The sequence below is a fragment of the Grammomys surdaster genome, unplaced genomic scaffold (assembly GCF_004785775.1).
Source record: "Grammomys surdaster isolate TR1022 unplaced genomic scaffold, NIH_TR_1.0 126051, whole genome shotgun sequence".
NCBI lineage: Eukaryota > Metazoa > Chordata > Mammalia > Rodentia > Muridae > Grammomys > Grammomys surdaster.
Window position 1 is genome coordinate 1890249 of NW_021620862.1, and position 22900 is coordinate 1913148.

Sequence of the window (22900 nt, forward strand, 5' to 3'; positions counted from 1 at the left end):
CTCTCTCTCTCTCTCTCTCTCTCTCTCTCTCTCTCTCTCTCTCTCTCGTATGTATGTGCATATAATGTGTATGCATATGATGGAGGCTAAATGTGCCTCTCTGTGTGTTTATATGGAAACTCAAGGTTAGCTTGGGATATCATTCTTTATAAATGTTTCCTTTATTTCCTTAGATGAAGTGATGAGATGCGAGCCAGCAATACCCAAGCTGTGTAAATACATTGTCTGGGCTGAACCCAGAGCATTTTTTTCTGTTTTAACTATCCCAGGCCCAGGCCTGGAAGGTTCTACCCTCTGTATAATCTTATCTTCCAAGCTGACTGATTCAATCCAGCTTCTCTCAGCTTCTCACTGAATTGCTCTGCTTGGCCTCATACTGACTTTGGCAATATGTCCCAATCTTCTGGCTCATTCTGTCTTCACCTGTGTCTAGCTTGTTCTCTCTGCCACCAGTCCATAAAACTGTCTGGGTAGAACTGTCATACACACTCACCACACACCATATCATCTTTTTGTCTCTCAATGCTTTGAAGTTCTCCTGAGAGTTGGGTGAATCCTATCTTTGACTCATTCTGTCAAATCTATCTTTGACTCATCACTTTGTCTGCTCCTCAATTAGATGTCACTTTCAAACATGGCTGCTTTCTTCTACAAACTAACCCTTACCTTCATTATTAGGGATTAAACATATATATTAAAGGTATGTCCATATTTCAGCCAGATCATATTGTAATTAAGGGCATGTCTGTACTCCATTTGGATAAGATCTTTGGATGTAATCCCTTGCCAGAGCAGCCATGTTGCTGAATTAAAATTCCTCTATAATTCCTCAGACAACATTTACCTTGTTTTTTTGAGTTGCTTTTGAGACAGAGCTAGGCAGGCTAGCTAGCAAGTCCTGGGAATTCACCTATTTTAGTCTCCCGAGTGCTGGGAGTACAAGCTCATGCCATCATGTCTGTTTTGTTTTTGTTTTTTGTTTGTTTGTTCATTTTTGTTTTTTGTTTTGCATGGCTTCTAGGGTTTAACTTCTAGTCACCATGTTTGCATATCAAGCAGTTTATGACCATCTTCTCAACCTCAGAATGTACAATTTTTAAAGATTTAAATATGCTTATGTATATGTGTCTGTGTGGGGGCATGGAGAGAACAAAAGAGGCTATAGGATCCTTAGAACTGAAATTTTAGGTGGTCATGAGCTATTTTACTTAGGTCTTCTGCCAGAGGAGTACAGACTCTTTACCATCTCTGTAGCCCACCCTTTCAAAGTACACTGTGCTTTGCATGGGTCTCCAACAATGTTCTCTGTGTTCAATTTACTTATTAAAAAAATAACAAAAGCATCTTTTCCTTTAAGTAAAAATTTTATCCTTTCTGCTGAAAACCATTAGCCACTTGCTAGACTCATGAATTAAGCATGAAAGTAGGATTGATTTTTAAATTATGTTCATGTATCAAGACATATGTATGGGGTCCTATGATGGCTAAAATTGATTGTTAATCTCACAGTATCTAGAGCTACCCCAGGATGCAAACCGTTGAGAGATTACCTAGATTAGGTTAATTGAGGTAGGAAATCCCACCTTAACTGTGGATGGCACCATTTTGGGAATTAGTGAGAACAAAAAGGAGAAAAGTAAGCTAAATATTGGCACTCATCTTTCTCTGCTTCCTGCAGTGGATGCTATCAACACGACCAGCTGGCTCAGTTCCTACCACTATGACATCCATGTCATCAACACGACCAGCTGGCTCAGTTTCCTATAACTATGACACCCATGTCATCATGCACCATATCCTGGAGCTATGACCCAAAATGAATCCTTCCTTAATTTAATTTTGTTGGGGTATTTTATCACAGCCAACAGAAAAGTAACTAAGAGAGATTCTCCAGAAAGAAATGAGACTTGATGTGGCCAGAAGAGTAAGGTCTCTATATATCTTAACATAGATAGTGAAAATGAAGCTGGATCCCTGAGACAAGGAAGACACTTAGGGGAAAGCGATCAGAGGACATGTGTGGTCAGGTTAGGTAGCTTTGCTGTGCCTACAGGAGATAAGTCTCTCAGATGATAGGAGTTGTCTTCAGGAGTAGCTCTCTTGCCAGTGCTGTATGGATGGACTTTTCCTTTATAAATGAAACTACCCTTTTAAAAAAAGAGAAAATGCACTGTACTATAGGCAGAGGTAAAAGGAGCTTTACCTATACATGCTGGTTCTTATTTGTCATTAGGCAAAATAATCTGTATATTCAAGATGTATATTTTGGGGGTACCATATTTTGATTATGGTACCCTTTGATGATTAGTGAGTGGAGTTAATAAATTTATTGTTGTATCTGTTGTCTCAAATTAACTAGAACAGAGAATGAAATGCTCAAATATAACATGAAAGGAAAAAGCAAAGATACTCAGCCAAGCAGAGAAGTCATGCTTGGGACAATGAACTTGGTAAAATGATTTTTAGGGAAGTGTGTAGCTCACAGTTCTCAAACTTGCCTTACAATCTAACACTCTGTTTACATAAAATGCATTTTTATTTCATTTGTGTATATACATGTGAGTGTTTGTGGGTCTGTGGTGCCCATGTGTGGGCATGAATTCTGTTGGACTGAGTTGTGGGTCTTGCCTGTCTGTCACCCCAGGTGGCTCAGGGGGGCAGAAGCATGGGAATTTGGACTGAGTTCACTCCACAAGGCTCCACCACTGAGTTCCACTCCAGGCATGGGGAGATTCCAGTCTGAGGTCCCGTGAGGGCAGAGCTCCTGGATTGGGGATCTCCAGGCCAAGCCAGCTGGCAGGAAACTGGCTGGTCTCAGCCTTTGGACACCCAGGCACTGCTGAGAGACCACAGAAGGACTGAGGGGGGTGGGCAGGTGAGGGAGAGAAGCTCCGGAGGTGCCCCTTGGGGTGGATGAGACTCTTGGTTGAGGCGACTCGATTGGCTGGGTCATGGCTGGCTCGGCTAGCTTGCTTGAGTTGGTGGACTCTGTGGCTGGAACAAAAGAGGTCCTTGGGCAGGAGATTAGGCAGTGGCTCATTGGTCGAAGGCCCTCTCTATGGTTCTCAATGGTGAGGCTCAAAGACAAGAAGAAGTTCATGTTTTAAAAGGTTTATTGTCATGGCGGGAAGTGGATAAAACTGTACCCCTTGTCCTCAGGGTGGGCCTGAGGTTAAATATCTTTTTGTAAAGAGGAGGTTCTGGGAAGGAATGCTTAATTAGCTATGCCCTCTGGCCTTTAGGTATCTCATTAATGTGGAGATCTCTTGAGGCTCTGTGGCCTGTAGTCACACCCTTTACCTGTGCTACATGACACAAACCTCTCTTTGGGAGGGGATATAGAGGGCTATCATGAGTGAAAGGAACCAGGGCCCAGGAGCAAGGCCGAACATCTACCGTCCCTTTAGGGTATTCAGGGTTTGAGGCCTGCACTCAACCAAGTACCAGCTGCCTCTTACAGCCCACCACCCCACAAATGTTCATATTTTGTGTGTATGTACACATGTGTATGTGTATGGAGTTCAGAAGGCAACCTTGGATATTGCTTCTTACGTGCCTTCAAACTTTTGTTTAAAGGGTTGTTCATTGGACTGGAGCTTCCCAAAGTATATAAGGCTAGTTTGTCGGCACCCTTCAGGGCAATAATAATGTAACTCCATCTTACCATTGCTGGTATTACAAGCATGTACCACTATGTTCAGCTTTGTATGTGAGTTTTGGGAATTGAACTTACATTCTTGTGGTGGTTTCAACAGGAATGGCCCACATAATCTCATGTGTTTTAATGCTTGGCCCATAGGAAAAGGCACTATTAGAAGGTGTGGCCTTGTTGGAGTAGGTGTGGCCTTGTTGGAGGAAGTGTGTCACTGTGGGGGCAGGCTCAAGCTATTCTGAGTGTAGCACAAGGTCTTTCCTGCTGCCTGAGGATCAAGACGTAGAACTCTCATCTCCTTCTTCACCAGCATGCCTGCCTGCATACTGCCATTCTTCCCACCATGATGATAATGGACTAACCTCTGAAACTATAGGCCAGCCCTAATAAAATATTTATTTTTATAAGAGTTTCTATGTCATGGTGTCTCTTCACAGCAACAAAACTCCAAGACAGTCCTCATAATTTTAAGGAAAGTGCTATATCAATAGAACTATTTCCCTTGGCCCTAAAATCTTACACTTAACATTTTGTTCACCCTTTCTATATTCTTCTGTATAAAACCCAGGGGCTCCACAAAGTACTTGGGAAAGCCACTGAGTTTTACCTCTTCATTATGAAGCAAGATTCTAAGATTTGATAACTAAATGAGAATCCCATAGATATAAGATACTCTAGAGATCTACTAATCTCTTTTTGTAAATAAGGACATAGGAAAACAAGAGCAGCAAAACAAACAAACAAACAAACAAAAACAAAACAACAAAAAATAAACAATAAAAACAAAGAAACAGAACACAAGGGAGAGCTGATGATACTCAGCTTGATGGTGTCAAGGTATGCCTAGGAGCTCTTTCTGTTCTCAGTCACTGTATCTCTGCCTACAGAGCCATTTTGTTGGGAAACAGTTACTCCCAGGTTTTTGGCCCCCTTTTCCTGAGCTAAAGTTTATTTGTGTCTCCTAAGCCAAACAGTTCAGGGTAGGAGAGCAACTAATGACTAGCATGTGGAGATGCACCATAAGACAAGAAAGACTCTTGGTGCTGTTTTCCTTAGAGTGGGTCTGACTTACTCAGCAGTGTTTTGGTCTGTTCTAATCAAAGAGTCTAGTCTAAGAAAACTGGAAATGTGATAACAAAAGCAATAAGGAACTTTTATCTCTATGCTCCTTTTACAGGTGCCTCAAGGGAGTGTGTGTCTCTGTGTGTGTGTATGTGTGTATGTGCTGTTTCTCCTGTTTAACTCAGGACAACACACAAAGCCACACTCTGGTCTTATCACACTATAATGTTGCTTCCAACATATTTTGTGTGTAGGAGGTGCTTTCAATGCCTCGTGACTTACAGTGAGTGTTTTTTAGACCTGGTCACCACATCTCACTCACATATACATTCGTTGTTCTGAGTCAGGGCAGGAATGGGTCACAAGGGAAAAGTAAGCAATGTGATACAACCAAGGCTGTGTATTCCACTGAGCTTGGAGGAGTTAATGACATTGAAAGTCCACAGTAGAGTAGGACTGATTACAATGTCTTTCTTAGAATTCAGTTAACTCTAAACATGTTGTCTGCAGAATATATAAACAGAATGAATACACAGTTGTAAATAATCTTAAAGTACATTATTAATTTGGTTATAGGTTGGGTGAAAGGTTGATGGTTTAAACAGCATTTCTCAGAAAAAAAAAAAAAACATTCTCACAGCAGCAGAGTTAAAGTCTGGGGAGCAAAGGCACCTGAGGGTTGTCTTCACCTCACTTGAACGACCCAGAGATGTTTGTTCAATCAGAAGCAAGGCAGGCACTGAGGCAGCGCCCCAGGCCTGAGGCTGAGAAGAAGGAATCGACGGGGATCAATCATTCTCCACTTGCCCAAGTAAATTCTTCCAGCCTTTATCTTTCTCCACATGAAAGGAAAAAAAGCCTCAGCATTCTGATAAAGAGAAGTACTCATCCATTTAAATTGATCCAACACAAAAGTTACTGATGTTTGAACATTTCCATGACTGGAGTCTTGAGTGTCCTCCAGAATCTTGTATGTTACCGTCTAGGTCTCCTAGTTGACATTGCTGGGAGGAGAGGGCGACATGAGGAGATGGGGCCTAGTGAGAGATCTGAGAGATCCTCAGATCTTGGTGATGCCCCTTGAAGGGAATGGTAAACAGCCCTCCACCTTTCTGTTTCTACTGCCTATCCATCAGCCGAGTCCTACTGATCTGCCTTGAGCTTCTAAACAGTAGAGCCACCTGACCATGGCCTGCACTTTGCAATGCTGTGAGTAGAAAAAAAATTTTGGTCTTTATAAACTTATTACCTTAAGTTTTCACCAGAGGGATGGAAAGCTGACTTAACACAAACAAAGTGGGCACCTGATGATAAAAAAGCCAGAAGCCAAGACCCAAATACATGTGAATACTCCAAGATGCAGAGATGTGGTTGGAATGGAACTTCAGTCCAAACTTAGACAATCTACAGCCATGGTTCAAGTTCAAGCTAGCAGCCTGTGGTCATTTGAATGTGCTTGGCCCATGGGAGGACTAGCCTTATTGGAGGATATGTAGCCTTGTTAGAGGGTATGTGGAGGTTACTGTGGAGGCAAAGCTTTGAGGTCTCATATATATGCTCAAGCCTGGCCAGTGCAATCCAGAGCCCGCAGAAGATAGTCTCCTTCTGGCTGTCTTTAGGTCAAGATGTAGGCTTCTCAGCTCCTTCTTCAGCACCATGTCTGCCTGCACACTACCATTTTTCCTGTCATGATGATAATGGACTAAATCTCTAAAACAGCAAGCTAGCCCCAATTAAATGTTTCCTTTATAAGAGTTGCCTTGGTCATAGTGTCTCTTCAAAGGAATGAAAATCATAACTAAGACACAGCCTGAGGACCAAGTTTTGAAGTGTTTTAATGCATCTATGTGCATGTATACACACATGTACATAAATACACATACATTCACAATATGCGCATATGTACACACACATGCATACACAAACATGAGGAGAATAATCTGCTAGACAAAGGGCATATTCAACTAATAAATGCAGTGAAAGAAAAAAGAAGTAGGCAAAGTAAGTCTGAAGAAGTAGAAAAAACTGTCCAACTCAGGAAAGACGTAAATCTGAAAAGGAGCTTAAAGCACACCTGAGAGCAGAGGCACATTTTCTGGGAGAAAAGACCTGGATGCTTTGTAAAGCAGCTGGACACCAGGGACTGGAATTCTTACATGCCTCTGGTTAAAGGAAGGGAAGAGGTGACTCAGAAAGAATTCATATGCGACTGGAAAGGAGCCAGCCGCCACAGTGCTAAGTTCCACCAGTGGGCAGACCTAGCCAAGAATCCCGTGCTGTACAAGAACTTCATATGTGGGGGTGAAACAGAGAAAAATTTGTAGATATTTAGAGACTTAGCAACTGTCCTGCCTGCATACCCTAAATGAGGAACAGCTTTAAGGAAAGACTCTAATCAAATGTAAGAAGAAAAAAAACCCTCTCAGCACTGTAAAAGAAGAGAGAGGGAAAAAGAAATGAGCAGGGCATAATCTTTTCTGCATTAATATTTAATGCATTTGCTAAATAAAGGTTCTTAATAGAAGCAATGCATGACGTAAAACAGGAGCAGGTGCATCAAGGTCCCTGAAATAATAGACCCCAAAGAATTAAAATCTCTCCAGGGAATCCATGCAGGGGGAGTTGTGCCAGAGGAGAAGCTGTCTCCTGTAATGAATCTGTGTGTGTGTGTGTGTGTGTGTGTGTTGTGTGAGAGTGTGTGTGCACATGTGAGTGTGTATATCTATTTGTGTGTGTTTGTGTATGCATTTGTGTGTATAAATTATGCATGGACTATCAACTGTCCAAAACTTTTTAATAGCCACAGAGAGATGATTTACCTTTTTAAAACTGCAGTTTTTCAGATATTTATAGCAAGAAGCTATTGCAATATAATGAGAAAATATGCAATTGCCCTTTTTAAAATAAAGTACTAAGCCACAGATGCTGGTGCCCACCCATAATCCTTGCACTCAGTCAGTAGAGACAGGGGAATTGCTGCAAATTTGAGGTTACTTACGGATATCCAGTGAGACTTCATCATAACTCAAAACATCAAGCCAAAAATGAAAAACACAACAGCAGAGAAAAAGGATGGGAGTGTGTGTGTGTGTATGTATGTGCACATGTGTGTGTGTGTGTGTGTGTGAGAGAGAGAGAGAGAGAGACAGAGAGACAGAGAGACAGAGAGAGAATCTACTATAAGATAGGAAATGCATAGAGGGAGAAAAGAGAAAACAATCAAACAAACAAAGACCCAAGACAATAGGACAAACCTAGTCTTCATTTGATCCAGAGAATGAAGAAGAATGCCTTTGGAACCATGATTTATTGACATCTACATCACTGGCTTTGGGAGAAATAACACAGGTTAAAGACCTGCCAAGAATGTTATTTATGCATTTGTAGCAAAAAAATGATCTCCCTTGGAAATATACTGGAGTACAAGCAGGGGCATAATCATAATTTGTCAACAGATGGGGAGATAGGAGCATGCAGAAGCAGCAGAAAGTAGAAACTAAGTACAGAAAGAGCAAACTAGGGGAGGACAGAAGCCATGGAAGCCGGAGAGCTGCTGAGCCCCAAAGGGCAGAGGCAGGCCTCTCGGTCCATTCTCTTGCAGCTCCTAGTGTGGCTGTATTTTCTTTCTGAGTGTTCATAGGTGTTTTTTTGTTTTTCTTTTTTTGGGGGGGTCTCCCTTGTATATTTGATTTTTTGTATTTCCAGCAAATAGCACAATCCTTCACAAACATTCTGCTCAATGGAGGCACATTGAAAACGGTTCGTTGTCACATTTTTAAAATTGGAGAATGCTGATGTAAGTAAGCATTTGCTTAGTGTTGCCAGTGCAGAGCTGGGGAAAGGTACTATTTTGACAAGGGTCACCTTTCCTCTTAGGCTCGGCTGGCTCATGCTGACATTGCACCAGGAAGTCTGCTGAAATTATGTTCCATCTGGAGATGACAGGCAGATCTCAGGAGTCATCTATGGTTTGACATCAACCCACAGCTCCCCCTGGGTAGATGCGGTAGATCTAGACACAGGGATAAATACCACCCAGGCTCCACAGTCCAGGAATCCACAAGTTCCTCAAAGATAAGCTGTTGTCTGGTCCCTGAGAGACTAATGGTGATGCACGGGATTAAATTGAAGTGGGCAAAAATCAGGCTGCCAAGCCAGCTGGGGAAGGGGAACAACCTGGGGCTGTCTTAAACCATGAACCTCAAACTATGTTTATTACACTGGCACATTTTCTACCAGCCATTTTCAATCTTGGCTGCCCAGTGGACTCCTCTAGTCATTCTAAACTTGGCCTCTTTCCAAATATTATAATGTAAAAGTGCTCCAGTCGGGTGGAGGGGCACATCCATCTATTGTCAAGGTCCCCAGGTTATTCTGGGCAGTCATGGTTATAAGCTACCACATCAGGAGTGGAAACTGAGATCTACAGAGAACAAAGCACATTTGTCCTTCTCCGTTCTTTACCTAAGCCTGTAGGACAATAGAAATGTATGTTCTGGATAGATTCGTGGCCACTTCTCACAGAGGCCGAAGTCATTGTGGGCAACGGATATCATTCCTGTTTTAAAATGATTCACTAAATTTAAGATCATGAGTGTGGAAAACAGAAGCAGTGCCTTCTTGAGCCTTGCTTCATCATTGTACAAAGCAATATGAAGTAGATTTTATCCTGTATGTTTTCTAGATGAGGAACTAAGAATTGCAGGGGTTATGGCACTTGCTCAAAGTGGCCACAGGTATTAAACCACTAAGTATATAAAATACATCAAATGCCAAACTCTATGGCTGTGGTATGCTGAAGGTCCCCCATGCCAAACTCTATAGCTGTGGTATGCTGAAGGTCCCCCATGGGTCCTTATAGCCAGTGCCATATATCATAGTGAAAAGACTGTGATTATATTAGCAGTTTTTTCATATTACAATAGAATATATGGCAAATATGGATTTACTTATTTATGTGGCTCTTACTTTTGGAGCTTCTGTGAACAACGGCTCCATAACTTTGCGCTTCAGATGAAGCAGCACCTCAGAATGGGAGCCATGTCTGAAGAAGCCACTTACCACATGGGTCATGAGTCAGAAGAAGAGGAAAAAAAAAAAACCCAGCATCTTGTAATCCTCTTTGAGAGCTGGTGGCACACCCTCACTGGTCTAAGGACTTTCCTCAAGGCTCCTACATTTCCAAGTTTCCACTACTTTGCAATGGTCCCCAGTACTTGAAAGTCTGTCACAATGACAACATAGATAGACCTGAAGAGCATTATGTTTAGTGAAACAAGTTAGGCACAGAATTAAAGATGCTAATGGTCTCCCTCATAAGTGGAATCTAAACAACAAAACTCATGGAATACTAACAGTGGTTACCAGAGACTAGAGAGAGAATAGGGTTGGTGGCATAGGGGGAAAAGAGACCCATGGGACCAAGAGGTGTAATTCCATTGTCTGACAAGTGGAATATGATCTATTATTCTGTGCCCCGCAGGGTGAATATAATTGACACTAATGACTTACATACCTCAATATAGCTAGAAAAAAATTAGATATACCTGCTATCAAGAAATGACAGAAGAAATGCATGTACTAATTTCTCTGAGCTAATCATCATTTTATATATTTAGTACATACATCATATCTCCTAAATATGGATGAATATGTGCCAGTAAAAAAACATTAAATATAAGAGATAATTAATATATAACCTCTAATACCACTGAAAAATAGGATTCCTCTGGGCTCCAGACTTAGTATTTTATTACAAAGTGGATTCTGATCATGGATATGAGAGGTGAAAAGATATCACAAGTCTTCAAGTTGCAAGACCTGAAGAAGGAGTAAGGACCATCGACAGAGGTAGGGACAGAGATGGAAGGGAGAAGGCCTTAGAGAGCCACTGATGATGGAGAGTTGAGGAAATGGAGACTGTGAACAAAGGATATGGACTAATATGAGAAGTAATTTTAATAGAAAATGCCAGTATCATTTATGAATTAATCATAAGATGGTTGTGAAACAAGCATGCCAAGGAAAAGCATTGTACGTTAGAGGAAACAAAGGCCCTTGGCTGCTGGCCAAGCCTTAGCAAGAGTCAGTTATAACATTGGGTACTGCAAGGGAGGAATGGGCGTGGCTCCAGGCAGACTCTGGAGATAGGAGTCTACCAAGGGTATGGCCAAATGAGTCAGGACATCAGGCTACACCTTCCCTGTGCCATGTAGCATGGGCTGGCCTTAAGTCCTTCATACTCCTGCACACTGGGATTATAGACATGCACCAACAAGCCTGTCTTGTTTTAGTTTTTATCTTAGAAAATAAAGATTGAGGTTGAAGATTATTTTCTAATAAAATGTTACTTTTCTAGGATCTAATATGTCAAAAATATTATTAGCACATAAAAACTGTACCAGATAACAACTGACGAACCAATGGAAAGGTAAAGAGAAAAGTATATAGAATTCTGCAGAACGGGCTTTGAGATGTTGGTGGGGGCATCAGCTCTTTACCGAAGACAAAGTGGACGCTGACTTCCTGAACACCAGAGGGAGGGACAGTGTGCTTCAGTGGATAAGCAGATGGTTGAGATAAGACTACGTATCTGCTCTCTCTCTCTCTCTCTCTCTCTCTCTCTCTCTCTCTGTCTGTCTCTCTCCCTCCCCCTCCCCTCTCTCTCTGAGTATGTATCTCTATGTGTGAACATGTGTGTATATGTGCATAAAAATCCATGACAAATAAAATGAAGGTCAGAATTCACACACACATTATGATAGTTTATCTCATCCTCATCCTTGAAAAAGAATTGCCTTTTTTTTTTTTAAACAGGTAATGACTAAGTTTCTGTCACAGTGAATTTCCTAGATCCTTAATGGCGAACAGTGTTAAGCTGACTGGAACACAGCTGTGGTGTATGACAGAGGAGTGAATGTACATGATGACATTTATGGTAGTAATAAGCACACACATAGGCTTTAGCAGCATCTGCTATCACCCTGGTTTTTATGCTGAGAAAATGGAGGCACAGAACGTCCAGGATGCTGGTTGAGGTCACACAGCTGCTAAGTAGGCAAATCCTACAAGCTTTCTGAAATCTGCTAATCATCTAATGTGTGGAGAGAGGACCCAAGTTGTACTTTGCAAATGACCTTCTGGATCATTGCGCTCTCTCATGCCTCATTAACTCCGCCAAATCCTGTGCAATTTAAAAACTATCCAAATTTTCCCAAATCAAACAATTTCAAAGTATCATCAGTTGGCAATCATGCCACTTGGGAGCTCTCTGGGAGGCCAGCAACTAACTGACTTCCCATAAATGCATCTCTTCAACATTCCATTGTTTCAGCTCATTAATTATTTCATTTGGTACCTCACAGTGAAGTTGGAAAGAACAGGTACTCTCTCTGTACAGATCAGGTAGCTCTAACTGATAAGCCTCCAATACCCATGTTTCTTGACTTCCCCAAAACATCTTGATTTCATAAAAATCTTATCATTTTATCTCATAAATTAGCAATCAAAATTTCCTGTAAATCTTAATATTTGTGTTAGAAGAAGTCATCCTCACGGCAGAAAGAAGTGAAATCTCTTTTTCCTAACCAAGTGTTTTCACTGATTTCAAGGTATAGTTGCCATGGCTCTGTAGGATCCACTAGCCTTCAACTGGGCCTCAAAACAGTGCAAAGAACAGAAAGAAACAGGCACGAAGGCTAATGACCCCATTTAGATGTAGGGAAGATAAAAGAAGGGTAGGAATAAAAACAGCATCCTTTGGAGACAGCTCAATGGGTACCTTTCTTGTAAATGTGAAGACCCATGCTCAATACCCAGGACTCATGATAATCTGGGCTTGGTACAGTTCTAGTGTAATTCCAGTGCTGGAAAATTAGGAAAAGGCAGTTTCTGTGCTCACTGGCTCAGTAGTCCAGCCTAATTACCATTGAGGTGACCCATTCAGAGACTCTGTCTTTGTATACGAGGTGTGCAGTTTCTAAGGAATGATACCTGAAATTGACCTCTATTCTTCCACAGGCAAGCATACATACACATGTGCACCCTCACACACATATATGTATACACACATACATTCACACAATGCAGTACTTCGGAGTGAAATATATAATACACTTTTAAGCAATGTCAGTTTCCAGGCAATGTTTTTGTAAACTTCACATTTATCATTCTTGCTAATAACAGCTGCCACTCATTCTTACAAGCTCACCTCTCATCTAGATGAGACACTGAGCCCAGGGATGTCTTTATTTGTGTCTGTCTGCTGCTGAGCTGGGCTTGCTTGCCAGAGTGTAATGTTCTATGGAATATTTTGCTTACAGCCATTTTGTAATAAATAGGTGCTTTGGGTTATACTTCCTGCTCATCTTTCTGCTGTTTATGGTCCCCTTGAACACTTTGCAGGCTCTGTTAGTTTAGAAATAATTGTTGTGTTTGACTATTCTCCATTAGATAAGATAGTTTCTTTAAAAGCAATGAAGAAGGGGCTGCGAATGTGATAGTGGGTAGAGAGCTGGCCTTGCATGCAGGAGACCCTGGCTTCAATCCCAGCACTGCATAGATGTGGTGGCTTATGTCAGCTATCCCATAACATGAAGAGTGAAGGCTAGAGGACCAGACATTCAGGACAACCTTGGCTAAACAGCAGGTTCGAGGGCAGCCTAAGATACTTGAGACTCCATCTCAAAACAAAACAACAAAAACAAAAGGAAAATAAAGAAAGAAAGGAGGAAAGGAAGGAAGGAAGGAAGGAAGGAAGGAAGGAAGAAAGAAAGAAAGAAAGAAAGAAAGAAAGAAAGAAAGAAAGAAAGAAATTAATTTAAAGAGAGTAAAAAAAAATCCACTATCATAACAAAGAGTATGAAGGAAACTTGATCTGTTTCTTATGGGAAAAGAATATGGGCTGAGGATGTGGCTTCACAATGGAACATTTTCCTGGTATATACAAGGTCCTGTGTTTAATTATTCACCGCACAATTAAGGAAAACCCACAGTTGGATGCAGCATATGGAATGACCAGGTTAGGAAACTACTTGTAAAGAACTAGATCCTAGCAGAGTGTGGGTCCCATGGCTTCAACTCAGCACTTGGGAGGTAGAAGCAGGAGGATCTCAGTGAATCCAAGGCCAGCCAGGTCTATAGCAAGTTTCAGGACATCCAGGAATACCTAGGCTATCCTGTCTCAAAACAAACAAACAAAATACAAATGAACAACAGAAGAGTCACAGCTAGATCCTAGAACACATTCTTGCTTCTAAAGTTGTAAAACTCAAGATTTGTGCCAGACTAGATCTGGCCTCACCACAGACTAATGATGAATGAGTTTTCTTAGCCCATATTCTCCCTTTCTTTCCTTATGAATAAAAGTGACCATGAACATCTCATCTCTGTTTTCATGCTGGGTGTTTGGGGTGTCCTTTGGGCATATAAACAATCTTTTAAACGCATGTGTTTCCAAAGCAAGAGAATCCCACATGCAGAGCCATGAGGCTCTCATGCCACAGATTTAATTACATTTGAGGATGTACTGATTTGTATTTTGTATGTAGAAGAGAGTAAATTGCTGTGGTCAGAAAGTAGTCTGTGTTGTACCATTTTCAAAGACAGTAACCAACTGGTACACTCAGTTCCTGGATGTGTCTCCTCTTATCTTGTGTACGTGACTTCCTTAAACCAATGAAATACAATAAATGGATGCCACATTCTGGAATACCAGATATCAAGCTAACAGGCCTCTGAGCTTCTGCTCTTCTTTGATGGATCCAACCACAATATAAAGAACTCAAGTTCATTTACAGAATTCTAAGAGAGAACTAGCAAGAGACCCAGCCACTCCACACATTTCAGAATTCTCAGTTGAGATGCTGAATATATTCCATTCAATCTGGCTCCTCTGGCCTCAGGTAATCCATCCCCCCAATCACTGCATAGATTATTGTCTGCCAAACCCTGCCTCAAACCACAAGTAAGCAAATGATCTTTGTTTTCCCAGTTACTAAGTTGTGGATGATACATTATGTAGCAATAAAACCTGAAACATATACTTAAAATGGTAGAAGTGGGAACATGTTGAACACAATATACTTTTAATACGTTTACTCAAAGTCTTCAGTATGACTGTTATGGTTTTGTTTGTTTTTACTTATTTTCTGATAACTATAAAATAGTCAAAGTGGTATAATTGGATGAATAACATATTTCAAGATCACAGTCAAAAGTGATGATAAGGTTTGTCAATATGACTTGTATGCAAAGAAACAAAACTTCTTTGACCCAGAACCCATACAGGACATTTAAATATAGGTCAGTATTCATATACATGGATAGGAGCTCAATGTAAATCATTATAGCTAACCAGTATAAAGAAAAAGACATTAAAGTTGCAAGGATATTTTTCATTTTTCCTTCTGAGTATTTAATTCAGAAATCACCTTTTCTTATCTACACAAAAGTGACAGAGTCAAAAATATAACTATCCTGAGAAGTTTGACTTCATTATTTTAAAAAGTTAGTTCAGAGACATGAAGATGAATTGTATAACACAATTGGACCAAATACACATCTCAGAAGGCAGATAGATGTGTAAGCCCACAAACTACACAACACAGAATTCTAGGCCATGCTGTACGAAGGTGTTATGATGTGGGTAGCATCCTCAAAGCCATGCTGCTTGGTAGCACTGTACACAGAGCCTCTTGTAGACAAAGATGGAACATGATCTTGCCCTGAACAAACATGGATGATCACAGTAGTGGAATGACACATGATTAACAATGGAACAGTTCTATAAATGCATAAACACATAACTGTTCATGTGCTCATGGGGGAGATGGGATTTGTAAACTGAGCTGCTCTGGTCTTGTTGAGGGTAAGGACAGTAAGGAGTGTAAAGTGCACATAAAACCATCACAAGCATAGAGAATGTGGCTTACCTGACATGCTGATGGATGGGTGTGGTTGAGGTCCCAATGGGAAGACACTATGTCAACAGACTTTTTGGCCATGTTGAGTAAGTTCATCCAGCCTTGGAAAAGCGGTAAGTGAAATGGGGCATCTTCAGAGTAGTTAAGGCCTTCAGGAATGTTTTCCACAAGAGCAATTCTTAAAAAAGATTTTGAAAACAAACAAAAACTTGTCAAATTTGAAGCCATTGATCTTATCACCTGCATTCAGAGAAACATGGAAAGTGATCTTTAAGTTTTTCAGTTATATATATATTTCTAAAAATTTCTGTTTGTCTACCAAATTCCGCTTACACATTCTGTACCCTAACCTGAGGTGTTTTGAAAGTTGATGTTATTTTTCTTTAGTTAGCATTCACTTGTATTTCAGAAAAATCTAGCACATGCCATTGATGTGTTTTAAATTCATCTTGAAAATGAAAATATAGCAGTGCTTCCTATGAACGAATTTTCTTCTTCAGAATCATGCTCCTAATGTTTCCCCTGGCACAATCCAATTCTTTTATAATATGCCACTTCTGAAAGCTGTTTGAGAGCATGAATTAAATTTTTCATATCATCAGTATCTAATACAATGTTGGATCTATTAGAATTCAATAAATGTAGTTATTATGGCTTAACTCTCCTCTAGGTGCCTCCCAGCTCAAGGAGAAAAGCAATACCAAGAAGGAAGTTATAAAACTTAGAACTGCCTTAAAGTCAGAGGTAAAAAAATATAAAATAGCTAGGTGGTAATGGTGCCCACCTCTATTCCCAGCACTTGGGAGGCAGAGGCAAAGGCAGGTGGATCTCTGTGACTTTAAGGACAGCCTGGTGTATAGAGCAAGTTCCAGAAAAGCCAGGGCTATACAGATAAATACGGTGTAGAACCTCCCACTAAAAAAGAATATGTAAAATGATGGTAATAATTATAACTTAGATAAATCAACAACATCCTGGAGTTCTTTGTGCTTGTATATTTCTAATATAATGGTAACATGTCTATCATGGACACCTCCCTTTGGTACTACACTTCAAACTGTTTCCGACTATTGATTTAGGTGACATACATTTTTTTGGTTGTTGTTCATTTGTAAGATTGCATTTATAATTGCTATATTTCTCCCTCCCTCTCTCTCCCTTCAAGCCCTCCCCTATACCTCTCCCCGTTCTTCTTCAAATTTATGGCCCCTTATTTTTCATCAGTTGTTATTGCAGACACATAGATTCTTAATGAAAGGATAAAAAATTTGTTTCCAGTTTACTAAATGTACATTCTTCTGTAAATGAAGAATGAAATTATGTGTTAAATACTTCCATCACAATGATCTGATTTAGTCACAGTTGAATGCCCAGAGACAGGCAGATAGTTCAGTGCTGGAATGGAGCTCAGTGGTAGATCATATCCTTATCATGCATGAGGTCATGGGTTTGAATCTTAGTACACACACACACACACACACACACTTCTATAATCAGAACTCAGTAAATGATTATCAAATGAGTTTTAGCTTTCACCACACAATTTAGCATTTCTTAGTAGAATTATAAACTGGTACTCTTTTTGAAACTTTAGCCTGAATCAGAAATAAAAAAAAAATATTGCAAAAACAAATTCATGAGGGATGAATCTGGAATGGCAGAGCTAGACTAAGATTTGAATTCATGGCCCAAGACATTCTCCGTGTTAGAGAGCTATTACTCTATGTGTACCTATAAAGTCACTAATGTTTATTGATTCCCTAGTAGGAAAGGACAATCAAGTTACAACATGTAACACAGAAGTGACTGTTAACAGCCTCCTTGGCCCTGAGAAATTTACAACTGATAGAAAGCTTGTCCCAGACACATTGACTTGAGTAGGAAGCACACTGTGGTGAGATGGTGATGGATAAGAATTGATTGGAACACTGGCAAAGAGGAAAATGATAATTCTGACCAGGATACCTGGAATTGGAGGAGACTGGGTCTGACATGAATCTGAGACATGGGAGCCCTGAGGTGTAAGCCAGAAGATGAAGGTGCTCAGAGTTGAGGGAAATGTTTAGTATATCTGGATATTTTTGAGTTGGTGAACCAAGAAGTAAGTGAGGTAGGAAAGTGAGGCAGCAGCTCATGAGGTGGAGGAGACCAGAAACATCCATAGAGCCAATCGCATGAAGACTGTGGACAAAGGGAGGAGTTTGGACAAGGTTTTGATGCATTTGGCAACAAGTGAATGTATTTCTGAGAGCTAACTCTGCCAGTACACCTGCATGTAACTTGAAGGGAGACATGGGGGATTAGTTGTTGACTAGGAAAGGGTAGAGAAGGTTGGAATAGTTCTGGCAAGAAAAACAGGGACTTTGCATTAAATACATGGGGATAAAAAGCATGCAGCAGGCATTTTAGAAGCCGTATCTTAAATATGTTGTGGTATTATGAGTACAAGAACGTGTAAATGAGAACCAGACAGAACACATGGACTCTGATTTTCCTGAAGGGATAGCATGTTGACTCTGAGCTGGCTCTAGAGTCACTATCAATGGTCTCCTTACAGAGACTTGTGCTCTTTTTCAAACCATTTTTTTTCTCATGGTGGAACTAAGAAAGGGCTCTCAATTTGAACTTGCTTTTGATGGTTTCCACTGGCCTTAGGCTGCTTCCACCCCCTACCCACACTGAGGATGGCACATATTTTCACTCTACATGATTCTCTGCAGCTCCATGAGACTCAAATGACTTCTCTGAGGATTCAACCACCGTAGCATCTTTCTTTTCATTTGCTGCTCTTCTCTCTAGTCTCTAATGCAGCAAGTACACCCCCATGTCCCAATTCCTATACTAGCCATGCATGATCTCTTAAACTTTCTAATTTCCAATTTAAACATCATTTCTCTATAGGCTCCTCTATGACCACAACATAGGTGACATTTCTTTATTATAAGTGTCCAAGGTAACATGTTCTTCCCCTGTCATCCTATGCATTACTCTCAAAATTTCCATGTCGAAGGTTGTTTTTCTAGATTGCAGTATGTGTGTCTGTGTGTGTGTGTGTGTGTGTGCGCGCGTGTGTGTATCTGTGACTGTATGTTATGTGTGTGCATGCATGTGTGCATTCCTGTGTGTTGTTGTTGTAGTATATTGTTGTGTGTGTGTATGTGTATATGTGTTGTGTGTATGCTATGCATCTGTGTTTGTATGTGTTATGTATGCACATCTGTGTTTGTATTTGTGTATGTATGCATCTGTGCCCATGTATCTGTGTATGTGCATGTGTGTGCATGTATGTGTGCATCTGTATGTATATGTGCATCTCTGTGTATATGCATCTGTGTTGTGTAGTGCAATGTTGTGTATATGTATGTTATGTTTTATGTGTGTTTGTTGTATATGTGCATCTGTGTTTGTGTGTATGTCTCTGTGTATGTTGTGTGTATATTTGTGTCTCTGTGAGTGTGACTATGTGTCCGTGTGTATGTATGAAACAAAGAACATGTTTATTTGGTCCAGGTTTACATCCCCAGTACCTAACACACTGTGCAGAAGGTGCCCAACAAATCTGTAAACCATCTTTCAATAAAATCTGAACATCTGGATATGGATGGTGATTGGTTCAGTTAAAGATAATAAGAAACTTGAAATAGAAGGTAAAATGAAACTTGACGTGGTTACAAAGGTAGAAAACATGAAGAGAAAACTACCCTAAAGTCTGATGTAAAAGTCATGCCTGTTTTTATGGTTGGTAGAATGAGAAGCCAATGAGAAGATTCAGGGGGACCATTCATGAAGGGAGCCAAGCCAGATTCAGGAGAAATGAGTGTTTTGGAAGTCAGGGTGAGTGAGGGTTAAAAGTTGCCTACTCCCAAACACACAGAGGCAGTAAACAGTGGCTCAAAGTAGATATTTTAATTCCATCCACATGTGAACTCCAATTATCTGTTAGAAGGTAGACAGAGTGGGAATAAACGATTCAAGATCATCAGCGGTTTCTGGATCCTGACAAGCAACTCACATTTAAAAACCATACAACAAGCAGTAAAGCATCCCCCATCAATCTGAAAACACAATTGAAGGTTATAGAACGATGGTACAATTGTAAATCAATTTACACCAAGCCATTCTTTCAAGGGTGCCATGTGGTCTCTACTGAGCATATAAATAAGTCAGGATCCCTCATCTTATTTGGAAATCCTGGTATTCTTTTCACTGAATCTATATAGAATTCATGGATTATTTATAAACTTGGATTTTGAAATTTTTATTTTGCTTAGTCTCTAATTCAAATCCAGCATTCTGATCATTCCCAACACAGCAAATAAAGCAGAGAAATTTTAGCAGAAATTTTAGTGTCACTATTAGGAGGTGTGGCTTTGTTGGAATAGATGTAGCCTTGTTGGAAGAAGCCTGTCACTGTGTAGGTAGGCTTTGGAAGAGAGTCTCCTTCTGGTTGCTTTTGGATCAAGATGTAGATGTCTTGGCTCCTCCAGCACCATGTCTGTCTGCATACTGCCATGCTTCCTACCATTACGATAATGGACTAAACCTCTGAAACTTTAGGCCAGTTCTCTAATCGGTTTCCTCATAAGAGTTACCATGGTTATTGGGTCTCTTTACAGCAATGAAACCCCTAAGACAATAGACCACTGCGTTCCATGATCTTCCCAAAGGCAGTCTGGAGTGAATTCTTACCAAGAACTAGTGTCTTAACCACATGGCAACTTTTCATTACTGTCAAGATGATATGGATATTGAACCTATAATTTAGCATGTAAAAAATGGGTTACATTAGAATCTCCTACCTAGAGGAAGAAAACAAAAGACAACTGGGACCAATCCAGACCTGAAGACAGAATCACTCATGACTGAAATGTTACTGGTGAAGTTTAATTCTTTGAAAACATTGACTCTAACACAACTCCAGATAAATTACACTTGAAGAACATTTAATGGTTCATGATATCATCTCTAGTGCAAGTATAAGGGTGTTACATTCCAACAAGTAAAGATGGACCCTCACATGTTTAGACTGCCCTAGTACTGCACCTTCAATGCACTGTGTCACGGAGCTTTAGCCAACAAAGCTCCTTTAAGGATGACTGGGCATAGCTCTAAAGAATAATGGAAGTGTGTGATGCAGATGGCCACTCCTATTTCATACTTCAGAGTAGCTCCTGCACAAGTCCCAAAGATGGCACATGCAAGTCTTTAAAGAGTAGTGAGAAAGAAGAATGTAGAGGAGGAAGATGGGGAGGGAGGTGGAGGGGGGAGGACAGGAACTAATGGCATAGGCACAGAGACTCATAGGAGGTGAGCAAGAACAAAGGTCATTATATGCAAGAAATGTCATAATGAAACCTACAGTTCTGTAGAGTTAATATATACTAACAAAGGAAAAGAAAAAAATGAAACATTGAAAGACCATCATTTATCAAGGGAAATAATTTCCATGCTTCAATAATACTTGATTATATGTAAGGTGTATTTGTGTACACACATGCATAAACATGAATGTGTATGTATGTGTGTTGGGGGAGTTAGAGGAGAACTTGCAGGGGTCAGCTATCCTTTCCACCATGTGAATTCCAGGGATTGAAGTCAGGTCTTCAGGCTTTGCAACCAAGTGCCTTTATCTGCGGAGACATCTCACTGGTTCCAAGAGGAATCATTTCTTACCCTAAATAACCTATATAAATGCAAATATTGTAGGGCTACAGACGCCAATCCACATGACTTAGCTTGTGTTTTGAATAACAGTTCTACTGAGCTTCATGTTGCTTATGCTTTCATAATGAAAATTTTCAAATTGAAATGTGATCCTGAATTTTGACTGTGGAATTGGTCCTTGCAATGAGTCAAAACTAGGCTTTCTAGGCTTAGCTAGATTGGAGACGCTGACAGAATAAATGGACTGTGGGATATTAAACGTTGCACCTTTACTTCTTTATTGTGGATTGTGATTCTTCAGTTTGCTTGTTGTCTAGATAGTCAGTCACACTGTCATCAACCTGTGCTCACAGGTCACATTTTAATGCTGGGTACATGATTTGGCTTTTATACTACGCTTCATCCAAGGAGAATTGCTTTTAGATGCAGAATTACAGCAAGATTCTTGGCTGCAAGTTTTGAATGAAGTAGTTCCACAAAACAGTAGCTTACCAAGGAGTTCCACTTGAAGTACTCAGCAAAGAGACTAGACTTGTTTACAGATCTCAGCTTAAACAAATGAGCCAGCTGGGTGTGGTGGCACAGTAGTCCCTGAAAGCCAGAGGCAGAGGCAGACAGGTCACTGGTTAAAGACCAGTCTTGGGTAAACAGCAAGACCTTGTCTCAAAACAAAATAAAATAAAAACAAACAGCCAGGCAGGCAGGCACATACTCAGACACACACACACATACACACACACACACACACACACACACACACACACACGCGCACGCACACAGTGAGAGAGAGAGAGAGAGGGAGAGGGAGAGGGAGAGGGAGAGGGAGAGGGAGAGGGAGAGAGAGAGAGAGAGGGAGAGAGAGAGAGAGTGAGAATGCAGAAAAAATAAAAACAAATACAAATGAACGAGAAGGGCAAGAAGACATGAGGGAAACAAACAAGCAAACAAAAAAATCTGTCAATCAACCAGTCAATCAATCATGGGAGATTTGAAAGCTATAAAGCAGGAAGCAAGAAGTGACAAGAGTACAGATTTGGCAGTTATTCGTTATTTGTTTTCTGTAAGTGCTGAGAATTGAACCCAGGTCTTCCACACAGCAGGCAAGGACTCTACCACTGGAGGGTACCCAACCTAGTGCTCACTCTTGTCCTGTAGACACAATCATGGGAAGTTGCCTTTCAGTCAACTTCTGAAGACCTTATAAAGGATCCAAATAAATGAATCATTTAAGTAATTAATTAAATGATTACAATAGAAGATCTAAAGAAGAACCTGGAATCAACTGAGTTCAAAAAAAGAAGGGGAAAGAGGAAGAGAAAGAGGAGGAGGAGGAAGAGGAGGAGGAGAAAGAAAGAAGAAAGAAAGAAAAAAGAAAGAAAGAAAGAAAGAAAGGAAGGAAGGAAGAAAGGAAAGGAGAGGAGAGAAGAGAAGAGAAGAGACGAGAAAAGAAAAGAAAAGAAAGAAAAGAAAAGAAAAGGAAAGGAAAGGAAAGGAAAGAAAAGAAAGGAAAAGCAAGCAGAAACCAGGATGAAGCCAGGAGGAGAGTGTTCCTAAAGAGAGTGTCCTCCAGGCTGGAAGACTTGGAAGATTCAGAACTGAG

At 40.5% G+C, this 22900-nt stretch overlaps 1 protein-coding gene across 1 annotated transcript in view; it reads right to left on the minus strand.

Moving 5' to 3' along the window:
- Pld5 (phospholipase D family member 5) overlaps positions 1-22900 on the minus strand; it is a 318831-nt gene that overhangs the window by 115658 nt on the left and 180273 nt on the right. The window contains exon 3 of the mRNA XM_028755260.1: positions 15646-15814. Coding sequence (XP_028611093.1) covers positions 15646-15814 — 169 coding nt within the window. The remainder of the gene's footprint in view (positions 1-15645; positions 15815-22900) is intronic.